This window comes from Chiloscyllium punctatum, chromosome 42, assembly GCF_047496795.1.
Source record: "Chiloscyllium punctatum isolate Juve2018m chromosome 42, sChiPun1.3, whole genome shotgun sequence".
Taxonomy (NCBI): Eukaryota; Metazoa; Chordata; class Chondrichthyes; order Orectolobiformes; family Hemiscylliidae; genus Chiloscyllium; species Chiloscyllium punctatum.
This window is the reverse complement of record NC_092780.1, coordinates 10,272,075-10,287,266: the sequence shown is the minus strand read 5'-3', so window position 1 is coordinate 10,287,266 and position 15,192 is coordinate 10,272,075. Positions and strand designations below refer to the sequence as shown.

The window sequence follows — 15,192 nt, the reverse complement described above, 5'->3', positions numbered from 1 at the left end:
TAGCATTCCTACCCTCCTGACTGCATTAAAAATAAAATGGCAGACATACAATGGAGGTTTCTGTCTCCAGAGTAGCTGCACTCCTGCTTCAACCGAGCACAAACACAAGACTGGTCCCCGGCTACAGACCCCAGCTAAAGGTCAATCTTTTGGCCCAATGATTGTAGTAACATTCTGATGTGATTCAGCTCAGAAGGTCCCAACCATTGCCTTTTGGTGGCTGCGCTGGAAATTCCCAAGCTTAAAAACTTGTAAGGGTTAAGTTCTGAATGGATGAGCAACCAACTCCTTTTGGAAAAACAACTATCCAGCTGCTGTGTTTTAAGAGCAGGCTGTGGGTGAGGGATGGGTGGTAGGGGGAATGCTAAAACAAAGGGCTAAAACATACTCACACTCACACTCACACACACTCACTCACTCACTCACACACACTCACACACTTACACACACTCACACACACACACACACACACACACTCACACTCACTCACACACACACACACACACTCACTCACACACACTCACACACACTCACACACACACACACTCACACTCACACTTGTTAAGCTGACTGTCTCGATGAACAGAGCTGAAAATGTGTTGCTGGAAAAGCGCAGCAGGTCAGGCAGCATCCAAGGAGCAGGAAATCCTGAAGAAGGGCTCATGCCCGAAACGTTGATTCTCCTGCTCCTTGGATGCTGCCTGACCTGCTGCACTTTTCCAGCAACACATTTTCAGCTCTGATCTCCAGCATCTGCAGTCCTCACTTTCTCCTGTCTCGATGAACAGACAATAAAAGATGCAGAGACAGACAACAATGCTGGTTGTCTGATTGTTATCCATGCTGCACCACGCTGCCTGGTCTGGACCAGAAATCCAAACTCAAGGGGAAAATCAAACCTAAAACTGAAATTTGATAAAAATGAATGCTTGTTTGTTTGTTTGTGTCGGAACATTCTCAAGAGATTGAAAAATATTCCACGTTGACCGCATCTTCCAACAGAAATTAACTTTTACTCCATTAAAACAAATTTCCGATCAGCAGGTGAAAGAGAATCCAGGAAAAACGGAGAATGAGAAACTGTACAAATAAAAATGTTGAGAAGGGGAGATGTTTGTGGAAAAGGAAGAGGCAAGAGCTTTCCTCACTTTTTCTTCAGTTATTGTGCTTCAGGATCATTCTCCATGATTAAACTCCTGAGCTCCTTATTAGGCCAGTCCCATTTTCAACGCAAGGTTTTGGCTCAAGTCAAGAAACCCATTTTATTGATTGGTTAATTGTCAGTGATGGTGGGATAACCCCTAGCTCCAGTCTATATCTAAAATGAAATATTTAGGTGTCTACGTTTTGTCTCCAAGCAAGTTACAGTGAGACAAATGAACTTAAGCGATGATCCGAAGAGCTTGCTGGTTGAAAGTGAAGCTCTTCATAGCTCATTTCACCCAGTCAAAATATTATTCTAACTCAAAATTGTGTTTTACTCCACCTGGCACCGAGCCAGCTGAAGTTTGATAATTCCTTTACTGTGCATTTGTAGAAGATGTTGAAACTCTGTCGGCATAGAGTGGACATGTGGTTTGGGCAACTCATTGTCATAGTAGTGATGTTGTATGGCTTTACCTTCAATACTTTTTGCAAAGGGCCAGAAGCCATAAATCCACACTTCGTCACACAGTTCCACTGCAAGACTTATAATCATTAAGCCAGTGGAGAGACGGTTCACTTTAATGCCTTTGGAAAGCCAAAACTTGCTCAAGTCTTGCATGTACTTGGGGTGAAAAAACACAACTTTCTGCTTTGCCTGGAAATCTTCAAGCGTATAAAGAGCCCTGAAACTGAGAGCTGTGTTCTGGCCGTAGGAAAAGGCAGGAAAGAGGAGAAGGGCTTCATTGTAGACAATGGTGTCAGTATAAAAAGATTTTCTCCTATTGAGGAGTCCTGCATATCTGTCAGAGAAAATAAAAGCATTCACTTTTACTCCACAATATTTTTATTAGTTCAACATGCAGCTTTCTCCCTTGCCCCTTTACCAATAATATTTAACTACCACTACCTATCCCCACTTCTGTACGCATCCTATTTACTCCATTCAACATGGAAGCAATGCCAACTATTTCTAAACTTCTAGTTAGAGTAATCGTTTGATTAGAACAAAAGAAGGAACTCTTGGTCTATACACTGTACCTGCTTTAAACACCTGCAGACGAACTATATTTCAGATGAGAGACTGAACTGAGGTTCTGCCTGCCTGATCAGGGAAAGACATGTGAAAGATATCAGAATTCGATGGAGAGCTTTCTATTAGTTCACTTTCCTCTGCAGTATGTCCAATTTCACCCTGTAAAATGGATGCAAGCTCACTTGTTGACAATGTTTTGCAATGCTCAAGTCACTGAGAAGCACTTGCTCATTATTTCACAGAACATGAAACACATGATCAATAAATGATCACTGAATGTTATAAATCCAACGTTTCTTGCCAAATTACTGGATACAATCATTAACCAAGAGAAGCCAATGGATTTCCTCAGAGGTTCCTACTAAATAAACTGCCTTAGCCAGCAACTGGGCAGAGCCAAAGTCCTATCGCTTGGTGTGACCTTCATCTCAATACTCCTCCAGTGTTCAGAATATCTCTGGACATCTCCCCCTCCCCCCCCTCCAAAACAACATTGGTTGAGACGCCATCTTGGGCTGGTGCGTCAAGCCCAATAGCCTAAGGCAACCCCGAAACATCAAGTTCGTGCTTTTCCCCCATTTCCACAAATCACCAATTCCCTCTTTACCCACCACAAAGGATGGAAGCATTTAAAATATGGAGCAACTAGAGGTGTTTGAGTGGCTAAAGGCGGGCTCTCACCTATTTGTAATGATGCTTGGATTTGCCGTCACCAAATTAGTTTTTATTCCAACATCTTGGGTGAACTTCCCACCCACTGGAGGGAGGTTGCACCTGGAAAAAGAACATGAATGTTGTTACGGAACAGACCAAACCCCCTCAAAATATTCAGAAGATAGTCTGAGCTCTAACTTCTATTTATTTTACAGTGTTACATTCCAGATTCAATTCGATTGGTCAAACTACTGGATTTAAAACAAAATGCAACAAAAGAAAGAAGAAATTGGAATCACTTAACTCCATTGGAAAACTTTAACAGGACAATAGATACAGTCATTATTACTAATTAACTGTTGCTGTAATAACATCCTACAATCACACCTTTGGCAAAAGGCAAATTCTGAAAACTAATTGTCTCAGATGTAATTCCCTGAGCAGGCAGAGAACCCCTAGCTTTTGGTTATAACTGAGAGAGTGAAAAAAATAACTTTCACTTCTTCAAGACCACAACAGCAAAAGCTGCTGAAAGCTAAAACTAAAAATCCTGCTTCTGTTGGAGCTTGACTACACCCATTCGGGCTGCAACTATTGTTCCATTTTAAAAAAAACCCATGGCTTCACACATTGTTTGCTCTAGAGGCTCTGGTAGACTGCTCGCTCCCTCTGCCTTAAAATACACTTCAAAAAAAAGGTCAAGACACACCTCCTAAAACCACAATATCACCACAACATTCAGTTCAAGAACTCCCCAGAAGGATTCACATTTGGGAGCTTGGCACAGTGATCCAGCCAAATTAAAAGATTATCTTCACAGTGCTCTCCCAACACAAAGTTACTACACTCCAGAACTGATAAACAGAGGTAGGGTCTGAAGGGCTAATCTAGATTTGCTGAACAGAATTGTTCAAGGTTCAGTAATTGTTTCGGCTAGGAAACATACACTATATTTTCATAGTGCAACTAGTTACATGTACTACATCCCGGTTACATTCTTATTAGAATGTTTCTTTCTTAAAGTGACATGAGATCAACATTCATCTCTCCAAGAATGTGCCCTGCACACAAGAGAAACCAGAGTCTTTTAGTTTTGAGTCACCACTGTGTAAATGTGGCACAGGATGCAAGGGAACTACAAGATGTTAAATCATCTCTTTGTTTGTAATTCACTTGTGGGATATGGGTATCACTGGCTTTTATTGCCCAACCCTGGTTGCCCTTGTGAAGGTGGTGGTGAGCTGCCTTCTTGAACTGCTGCAGTTCTTGTGCTGTAGGTAGACCCACAATGCCCATAGGCATGATGTAGAGGAGCTGGCTCAAAGTGGACAGGATCTCCAAGATGATCACACATATCCGTACAGACGTCAAGTTTCTGCAGAAATGCAACAAAGGAGGAAAGATCCCAAAAGGATTACAGATTACGAACCCACACAAGTCGACCTACAACACAGGCTATGCTGATAGATGTTGCTGCCACACCTCTTGCAAGCAATGCCCATTGGGAGGGAGAACCAGGATTTTGACCCAACAACACTGAAAGAACAGCAATATATTTCCAAGTCAGATGATGAGGGCCTTGGAGGGAACATGCAGTGTACATGATCCCATGCATCTACTGCCCTTGTCCTTTCAACCTCCTAGCCCTTTACCTGTAAAACTGTACCAGCATCTATTGCTATGAAGAGAAATGAGATATGAAGGGGTTATTTCCTATACATCACAGAATGCTCAGAATGGATCTGACTGAGGTGTGAAGATCTGAGGGATATAGACAGGGTCAATAAAATGAAACTTTTCCCATTAGTAGAGAGGTCAATAACCAGGGGTGCAGTTTTACAGGTAAGGGCTAGAAGGTTGAAAGAAAATTTGAGGAAAATCTTCTCACTCAGAGGGCTGTTGGCAGCTCAACTCACTGTCTCAAAGGTTTGTAGAAGTGTATTTAGTAGTATTTAGATGAGCAATTTTCATCTTTCATGAGATGAGAGCATTGCTAGAAATGAGCACTGTTGCTCATTCTTACTTGCCCTTGGGAGGGTATTAATCAGAGACTGCAGTCCATCCTGTGTAGAAATACACCAATATCATTAAAGTTTCTCCAGAGTGAGGAGTAAATGGCTCAATTCCATCTGTCAATGCTCTCACTAATGCTTTCTTCCAAGCTCTTCTGTAAGGCAGAAGATACAGGAGCTTGAACACGTGCACCATCAGGTTCGAGAACAGATTATTAGACTGATGAATAAATTCTCAAACTTCAAATAATGTTGACCTTGCTTTGTGCAACTCCTGTGCAGTTGTAACCTGTATGCCTTGCTTTGTATGTCCTTGCTTGCTATGATCTGCCTGCTCGCAAATAAAGCTTTTCACTGTACTTAGGTACACGTGACTATAATAAATCAAAGTTTAGATCAGAGTGGTGCTGGAAAAGCACAGCAGGTCAGGCAGCATCCGAGGAGCAAGAAAATCAACGTTTCGGGCAAAAGCCCTTCATCAGGAATAGAGGCAGGGAGCCTCCAGGGTGGAGAGATAAATGGGGAGGAGGGGGGGGGAGGAGTGGGAGAAGGTAGCAAAGAGTACAATGGGTGAATGGGGGTGGGGATGGAGATGATAGGTCAGGGGGAGGGTGGGGGAAGGTAGCAAAGAGTACAATAGGTGAATGGGGGTGGGGAAGGAGCAAAGAGTACAATAGGTGAATGGAGGTGGGGATGGAGGTGATAGGTTAGAGGGGAGGGTGGGGGAAGGTAGCAAAGAGTACAATAGGAGAATGGGGGTGGGGTAGAGGTGATAGGTCAGAGGGGAGGGTAGAGGAAGGTAGCAAAGAGTACAATAGGTGAATGGGGGTGGGGATGGAGGTGATAGGTCAGAGGGGAGGGTGGAGTGGATAGGTGGGAAGGGAGATTGGCAGGTAGGACAGGTCAGGAGGATGGTGTTGAGCTGGAAGGTTGGAACTGGGGTGAGGTGGGTCAGGTGGGGGAGGAGGGGAAATGAGGAAACTGGTGAAGTCCACATTGATGCCCTGGGGTTGAAGTGTTCCGAGGCGGAAGATGAGGCGTTCTTCCTCCAGGTGTCGAGTGGTGAGGGAGCGGCGGTCAAAATCAGCTGTTAAGGAGGAGTTCCAGGATTTTGACCCAGCAACACAGAAAGAATGGAGATATATTTCTAAGTCAGGTTGGCGAGTGGTTGAAAGGGGAACTGGCAGGTGGCGGTGCTCCCATTTATCTCTGTTCTCATCGTTCTAAGTGGTTAGAGGTCAGTTTTGGAAGATGCTGTTAAAACACTCTTGGATTATAGATGGTGCAGCCTACTACAATTGTATGTATGTTCTCCATCAAAACTGACTTATTTATATACATGGCATTGTTTAGCAGAAGCAAGATTGCAACTCTTATATAATGCTTTGAAAGATGCTATTAATATTTCCGATCATTGTAGCGGAGAAATGGCTGGATGGAGTCATAACAATAAGCCTAGATTCTTTATTCACACCCGTATTTCAGAAACAAACTGTATAACAAACAAGTTTAACTTAATGTGACGAGTCACTAAAAAGCATTGGTCAGAAACTGTGAAAATAATTCTTGTCATCACTCAGTTCTTTCACTATTCATACACAAACCTTTTTACTGTTCCTTTTGAACCTCTGAATTTATTTGGAGACACAATTCATGTCCAATCCTACTTTTAAAAAAAATCACAAAGAAACAACACTTTAAATTGACATAATTTTGCTTTAATTATTCGTTGTCAAGCACCAACTTATTACCTCTAGTTTTCTGAATGGAGAGACCATTTTTGGCTAGCAAACATTTTTACACTTATTAAAGTCTGAACTTTTGTGTTGTGAAAATGCAGGGTACCTGTGAGACATCGAAAAGCTGGAAAATGCTGTTAATAGGAAAGGGTCTGCACTCAGGAGATTGGATAAGATGCCATGTTTTCTGCATCATTATCACATTGGTCTAGGATTTTTATCAGAATACCACGGCATTTCCGACAGTAATGAGAATTTTTCTTTTACAAAACGTGCTGTAATCTGTTCCTGATGAAATTTCACATCGCAATTTATTCTGAAGAGGATTTGATAATTAATCTCCATTTAATAGATAGAGAGAAGGTTTGAATTCACGATGATTTTGACTTTGTGCCAAGCACAGCTATTTGGAAAACTCTCTGAGCACTTATCTCTTTGAGACTTGAATACAGATTTTTAAAATATGCACACTTTTCTAACGTCTTGTAGTCAGTTACCTGGATGGCTGGTTTGAGATACAGAATGACACCCAACAGTGTGGATTCATTTCCTGCATTGACTGAAGAACTTCACTTCTCAAGCTTTCCCCTTGCCTGAGAGGTGATGACTCTCAGGTGCAACCACTAACCAGTAGTCTCTCTCTAATGAGAGAACAGCTCTACGGTCTGGGAAGACTATTGAGACTTTAACTTTATCTGTACGGTACTTGTTATTTCAGCTGTGCCACAAAGACACATGGAATTGTGCCATTTCCTCTTCATTTCTGGTGTAGATTTATAATCTTGATCATCCTATGGTGGGGAGTGGGAATCCTTTTCTGGTGTGAGAAATGTTCAAAGAGCAGATCTTACGATTCACATTCCTTGTTTTCAAATCCTTCCATGCTTTCTCCCTTTTTCTATCTCTGCAAATGTACTCCATCTCTACCACATTGGGATAGTTTTGTTCCTTTATTTTGGATACTTTAACACCTCCAGGTTTAATTGCCCACCATCAGCACACCACTGCTGGAATAGCCTTCTTATGCTTCTCCATGTGTGTCTACCTCGCTAATGTCCTTCAGTATATTCCTGAGGGAGAGTATCTGGGCGAGAAGGAGATGAGCAGTAAAGAATATCTCCTTGGGGGCTTTGGAGGAACTGTATGAGGGTTGGGAGGAGAAAGAGAAGCCATGGCTGAAGATGCTCTTTCATCAAGTTTTGAGAAGATTTGCAGGTCAGGTTGAGATTCTGGATGGAATCACAAGGAAACCTAAACACATAAATAGGAAGCGGGTCATAACACCAGCGCTCCACCAGAGGCTCACTGATGATGTTACCAAGTACGGTGACGAAACCTTCCAGCTCAGCGAGCAAACTTACATCCAGATGCTCGTTCATATTCAGGTTTCCAGACAAAGTAATGCTGTAGAGGTGCACAGTGAAGGGACGTTTCTGGGTGTGTAGTTATCAGTGTCCAATACTGCAGGATGAAGGATAAATAAAACACCATTGTTGCTGTCATAGGATACTTGCAACTTGGATTAGAGATGTTCTACTGCAGTGCTGCAAGTGGACGGACGCCAGATTGGATTGATTGTTAAAAGACGGTTTGGGAGAGATGGATCCTAAGTTAGGCAGCAACTACCTGGGGAAAGGAACAGAGATTAAAGATAGAACATGGATTGATAAGAAACAAAAGCAGAAATAGGAGTATAGGAGTCTTGCTGTGGCTGTACAGGGCATTGTTGAGGCCACTTTGGAATATTGTGCGCTATTCTGGTCTCCCTTCTATCGGAAGGATGTTGTGAAACTTGAAATGGTTCAAAATTTATTTACAAGGATGTTGCCAGGTTTGAGCTATAGGGAGAGGCTGAAGAAGCTGGGGCTGTTTTCCTGGAACGTCGGAGGCTGAGGGGTGACCTTATAGAGGTTTACAAAATTAGGTGGGAGTCCAAAATTACAGGGCTTGGTTTTAGGGTGAGAGGGGAAAAGCTTAAAACAGACCTTAGGAGCAATGTTTTCACACAGAGGGTGGTGCTTGTATGAAATGGGCTGCCAGAGGAAGTAGTCGAGGCTGGACAATTACAACATTTAAAAGGCATCCGGATGGGTATATGAATAGAAGAAGGTGGACATTTCGCAGGCTCCCTTGTCAACGCTGGCCTCATCGGAACATATGGAACGGAGACGGAGGAACTGGGAAGATGAAGTCAACTCTTTACCTGGACTATACTTCCTCGCATCCTGTAACTGTGGGGGCCGGTGACTTAATATTGGATATTAGGGCAAGTTTATCCCCAGAAAATGGAAACAGATGGAGAGGAAGGGAAGGGCTGAGTCAGAGATGGACCAGGTGAAAATGAGGGCAGGGCGGATATTGGAAGTGAAATCTATAAACCTTTCCCGTTCCAGAGGAGATAGTGAAGCAACACCGATGGTATCATCAACATATCAAAGAAAGAGTTGTGGGTGGGGGCTAGAATTGGACTGGAACAAGGAATGTTCCACATACCCCACAAGGAGATAGGCATAACCGGGGCCCATGAGGCTACCCATGGCTACCCCTCTGACCTGAAGAAAATTACAGGAATCTAAAGAGAAGTTGTCAAGGGTGAGGACAAACTCAGCCAAACGGGGGAGGGTGGTGGTGGGTGCGGCAGTTCAGGCCTTTGCTCCGGGAAGAAGCTGAGAGCCCTGAGACCATTCTGCAGGGGATGGATGTGTCCGAAGGGATTGCATGTCCGTGGGAAAGAGGACTGCAAATCGGAAATTCCGAAACTGGGTGTAGAGCGTCAGAGGAATCACGGAAGGATTCAGGAGGATTTTCAAAAGCATTGTAATGCTTTGAAGTTTAGAAGGCAAATGGAACAGGTTAAGGAGGAATCATTGATCACCTTCACTAGTAGGAAGTGAGAGTTGAGTGGTCAGGGAGAGGGAAAATCAATAAATAAATTGAAAACAACAACAATGTTTCGGAATCATTTTCGAAGTACGAAAAACATTCAGTTTAGAACATACAGGAGGGAAGCAGAGGACGGATAGTGAAGCTGCAAAGATGGGAATTTGGGGTTAGAGCAGACAGAAGGGTGGAGACACTAGGGCAGTTACTGGGAGGGTGGGGAGAATTAGAGAAAATAACTCAGACTTTATGTCAAACTTAGTGACAAATAGACCCTTAGTTCCTCCAACCGAAGGGATAATTTTTATCTTTGAATCTTATTTCAAGCCCAAAAGTATTTTTAAAAAATATTTGGTGTTCTAATAAACTACCAAACAACTAATTTATTACATACTTCCAAGTATGAAACAGAGTGACAGTATCTGATCTTTTTTATCGCAAAGAGTTTCCAGTTTATGTATTAATTGCTTTGGAGATGTGGAGTTAGAATTTAACTCTGTTTGGAAATATTGAATATTGTGTATTTATGCTGTAATTTTGTTTTCTTGAAATAAATTGCTTGCCACCATCACTAATGGCTGCATTTTTTGTATATTTTACATTGAATTCAAGTTCTACCATCTGTAGTGGCAGGATTCAAACCCAGGTCCCCAGGATATTATCTGGGTCGCTGGATTAACAGGCTAGCCATAATACCACGAGTCCACTGCCTTTCCAATCTTTGTGTCACAACTGTGTTTCCTCAAAAAGAAGTTCATTTGGATTGTCCTGACCTAGCAATTGTGATAAGTCCAAAGTTTTATTTGTCTCAGCTGCTGTGCGGATGTCTGCTGCTGTCCACTTGCCCGTTTTCCGGATGCTATTTAAAAGGAAAGCACAGCAGGTATGTGAGCAATGTACAGTTACACACTCCATTCCCAGAAGAGGCTAAATCTCAAGCTTTTTTTGATTAATTCTTGAGTTATTTCAATGGGAGGCTAAATTGGTACTTGCTCCTGCAGGGAGCTTGACCGGTAAGATGGGTGAACGTGGAGAATTGATCCAGTATTTGGGAATATGATATTGTTACAATTGCTGAGGCATGGTTGGAGGAAGGACAGGGCTGGCAGCTCAACAGGAGTTTTAGTCTGGATGGTGGGGTGTGGAGGAATAAGATAGGTGGGGCATTGCATTATTGGTAAAGGAAACAACAGTAATGAGGAAGGGCATCATGGAAGGGTCTTCAATGTGGTCATCTGGACAGAACTTAAAGGGGTGATTACCTCACTAGGATTGTACTATGGGGCTCCCGATAGTAAGCTAGAGGAGCAGTTATGTAAGCAAATCCTAGGACGATGTGAGAAAAAACACAGGGGACTTTCTTAACATTAACTGGGATCATCTCAGCGCGAAAGGATCAGACAGGGTGGAATTTTTTGAAAGACATTCAGGACAGCTTTTTGTGCCAGTATGTAAATAATCCTAATAGAGATGGTACACTGCTAGATTTGGGATTTGTTGGTCAGTGTAGACAATGATGGGCTGAAGGGCCTGTTTCTCTGCCCTTCGACGCTGAGTGCTTAAGAAAATAGAGAGGGTACGAATCAAGCTGACTGCTTGGCCCTGGACATTCCTGATGAAGACCTTATGCTCGAAACATCAACTCTCTTACTCCTCGGATGTCGGCTGACCTGCTGTGCTTTTCCAGCACCACACATTTGACTCCAATCTCCAGTATCTGCAGTCCTCACTTTCTCCTTGTCCTGGAAGTTATCGACCGATGTGTTGTTGGAGTAGAACTCATCCAGACAAGTGCAGAGTACTCAATCACACTCCTGACTTCTATCTTGGTGGTAGCAGACAGGTACTGGGCTGTCAGGGAGTGAGTTGCTTACCACAATGGCCAGCCACTGATCAATTCCTGGGGCCACAGTATGGCTGATCCAATGCAGTTTCGAACCAACAGTGTTTGCTGACGGTGGGGGATTTCAGCAACAATGACACTGTTGATGGTTATAGTCTGAACCTGGTCCAAGTCTTTCCCAATGAATTTGGACCCTGCCTGGCTCTTCTCTGTTACTTGCCATTTATCAGCCCCAGTCTGATATTACCGAGGGCTTGCTGCATATGGACATGGATTGCTTCATTATTGGAGGAATCGTAAACAGTGCTAAATATTCAACAATGACATCCCATTGCTAACCTCACAATGTCAGGAAGATCACTGGAGTGGCACGGTTGCTCAGTGGTTAGCACTGCTGCCTCACAGCACCAGGGTCCTGGGTTCAATTTGTGGAGTTTGCACATTCTCCCCGTGTCTGCGTGGATTTCCTCCGGGTGCTCCGGTTTCCTCCCACAATCCAAAGATGTGCAGGTCAGGTGAATTGGCCATGCTAAATTGCCCACACAGTGTTCGGTGCGTTAGTCTGGGGTAAACCTAGGGTAGGGGAATGGGTTTGGACGGGCAATTCAGAGGGGCGCTGTGGACTTGTTGGGCCGAAGGGCCTGTTTCCACACTGTAGAGAATCTAATCATCGATGAAGATGGTTGGACCAAGGACTCGAGCTATGACTTAGAGCTGAGGTGATAGACTCCTATAACCACCACCATCTTCTACAATGCTAGGGATGACTCCAAACAGCAGAGATATTTCCCTTTGAATCCCATTGTCTTCAGATAAATTTGGGCTCTTTGATGGCACATTCTCAAACGCTGCTTGAATGGCAATTGCAATCATTCTCACATCGCCTCCTGATGCTAGCGCTGAAGTGACAGCACGCTGCAATGTTGCGATCTGCTCTCTCAGATTAGCCGGTGTGCCTTGACCAATATTTACCTCTTAAATCAGCATTACAAAAACAAGTTCCCTCGTCACTATCACACGGCCACATGTGGGAGCTTGACATGTGTAAAACACCTGCTGTATTTCCTGCATTTTCAGAATGGCTACACTTCAGCAGAAGTACTTCATTGTTCGAAAGCAATTGCCTGACGTCGTGAAACGTGCCAGTTCTTTCTCCCAGTTTGCAACTTCACACAAAAATAACATGCCAAGGAGCTGGTATTGGACTGGTGTGGACAAAATTAAAAATCACACAAGACCAGGTTATAGTCCAACAGGTTTTTTGGATTTTCAAATAAACCTGTTGGGACGATAATCTTGTGTGATATTTTTAACTTATTACACAAAAACAAAACTGCCCAAGAGTTTTAGTTCTTGGATCGGAACAAGGCAACTGTTGCACTGACAATCTGCAACAAGAGATTTGCTTGTTGGTTTGCACATCTCAGTGTAACCATTCGTCCCCTCCCCAGGGCCAGGTTCTGCTTCGAGTGAATGGACTCCTTTGTTTAACCAGGATTTAGTTTGTTGCTGCGAAACTTACCGGAAAACAAAATCAGCCCGATCGATTTCAGCCCCACAACCGCTGTTAACCAAGTTCCCGCCATTGCCTACGACGGCACATCGTTTGTTTTGCAGGTTGCTAAAGGATATATTCTACAAAAGAAGGACAAATAAACCTTCAAAATTAGGGAAAGATGGTCCTGGTGAAACAACATCTGATGGTTAACGGGCCGGGTGCTGGCAAGTGGGACTTATCTGGTCAGCATGGACGAGTTGGACCAAAGGGTCTGTTTCCGTGCTGTACATCTCTGTGACTCTATGACTCCCTTAACATATGAGAAATCAAGGCAATTCACAGTTGTATGCCAAATGAGCAGACACCTGGCAAATGAATCTCAATGCAGAGTAATGTGAGGTTAGGCATTTTAGCAGAAGAAAGACGGAGACAATACAGACTCAGTGATATATCCCTGAGAGGAATTCAGGAGCAGAGGGACATTGGGGTTCATTGCATGATTCTCTGAAGGTGACCAGGCAAGTTGAAATAATTGCAAAGAAGACTTGTAAATGGAGGCTCAGAGTATAAAAACAAGGAAGTGATGCTTCACCTCTACAAATCATTAGTGGGACCACATTTGGAGTATTGTATTCTGAGCACCTTATTTAATGAAGGATGTTAAAGCTCTGGAGACAGAGTTCAAACAAGATTGACTAGAGCGTTACTAGAATGAAGGACTTTAGATCCAAGGAAAGATAAGAGAGATTGGGCTTGCTCTCCTCGGAGCACAGAAGATTAAGAGGTGACTGTATTGAGTGTTCAAAATTACAAATGATTTTGGGAGGGTAACGAAGGAAATTCCGTTTCCACTAGTTAGTATGTTATAAACTAAGGGCCAACATTTCAAGACTATCAGCAAGAGAGCCAAGAGCGAGATGGGGAGAAACTTCTTTACTCAGAGAGTCGGTAGGATTTGGAATGGGCTGCCTGGGAGGCAGATTCCACAGAAGGTTTCAGAAGCAAGCTGGAGATATGTTTGAAAGGGAGGAAAGTAGATGGTTACGGAGATAGGGCTGAAGAGTGGGACTGGTACAGACACAATGGGGCTGAATGGCCTCCTCCTGTCCTGTAAAGATTTTACAATTCTACGTATTATTAGAATGCTCACTGATTTTTCTGTTTTGGCTTGGGGCTGTGAACGGAGCTGAACACTGAAGGCTATCTTTGGGCTGAGAGCAGCAGCCACAGGAGTTCCCTGACTGGTGCTATTAACTTGGTCCAATCAGGGAGTCCTGGCTGACAGATATTAACAGGAGTGTCAGAGGCTCTGTTCACTCTGGGACCCTGCTCTGAGCTAGCTGGGTCAGTGACACATACAATGCGCTGTGTGTACATAAAGGGTGGCTTAATGATAGGATACCCCGCTTCGAGGAGTTATTTCACATTGGAGGCTGCCAAATAAGGTAAGAGCCAATGTTGTTAGGGGCAAGGTGCTCACAACAGATACAGAATTGGCTGACTGGCAGAAGGAAGAGAGCAGGGATGCCAACTTGTGCCTAGTGGAGTTCCACAGGGGTCTGTATTGGCAGTGCAACTTTTCCTGTTATACATTAACAATCTGCATGAAGGAACTGAGGGCATGTTGTTAAATTCACAGATGACATCAAGACAGATGAAGGCAAAGGCAGTGTTGAGAAAGTGGGGGGGGAGGCTGCAGAAGGACTTGGACAGGCTAGGAGAGTGAGCAAAGAAGTGGTAAATGGAATACAATGTCGGAAAGTGTGAGGCTATGCAATTTGATAGGAAGAGCAGAGGCATGGATTATTTTGGAAGTCTGAAGCACAAAGAGACTTGGCAATCCTAGTTCGGGATTCTCTTAAGATTAACATGCAGGTTCAGTTAGCAGTTAAGAAAGCAAATGCAATGTGAGCATCTTGAATGATGGAGGGGCAGAACTTTAGAGTTCCCCTTCAGACAGGTGGTGGGATAGCGCTAATTGCGGAATAGTAATGCAGAACCTTGGACTTATGTTGTCAGGAGGGGAGACTGAATCCCACCACACAAGATGGTGAAATTTGAGTTCAATTTAAGAAAAACCTAGTCAGGTGATGATAATGTAGCCATCATCATAAAGATCCATGTGCTTCAACAATGTTCTTCAGGGAAGAAAATCTGTCATCCTTACCTGGTCTGACCAACATGTGACCTCAGATCCACAGCAATGCTTCAATCTTAAACGCCCTTTGAAACAGCCCAATGAGCAACTCAGTTCAAAGGGCAATTAGGGACTGGCAATAAACACTGGACTCGGCAGGGACACCCATATCCCACAAACAAATGTACAAGGAATTTTGGAGCTAATGGGGCAGGCAGCTAAAGGTCCAGCCATTGGGGAAGCAAACAGA

At 43.5% G+C, this 15,192-nt stretch overlaps 1 protein-coding gene across 2 annotated transcripts in view; it reads right to left on the bottom strand.

Moving 5' to 3' along the window:
- The window catches only part of LOC140465716 (alpha-2,8-sialyltransferase 8F-like), a 79,113-nt gene that overhangs the window by 3,926 nt on the left and 59,995 nt on the right, over positions 1-15,192 (bottom strand). Inside the window, exons 6-8 of one of the 2 annotated variants that reach the window (XM_072561371.1) lie at positions 12,830-12,942; positions 2,861-2,953; positions 727-1,946 (exon numbers count right to left, since the gene is read on the bottom strand). In XM_072561371.1, coding sequence (XP_072417472.1) covers positions 1,478-1,946; positions 2,861-2,953; positions 12,830-12,942 — 675 coding nt within the window. In that variant the 3' untranslated portion in view covers positions 727-1,477. Of the gene's footprint in view, positions 1-726; positions 1,947-2,860; positions 2,954-12,829; positions 12,943-15,192 lie in introns of those variants that run through there. The other variant, XM_072561372.1, reaches the window with a different exon arrangement.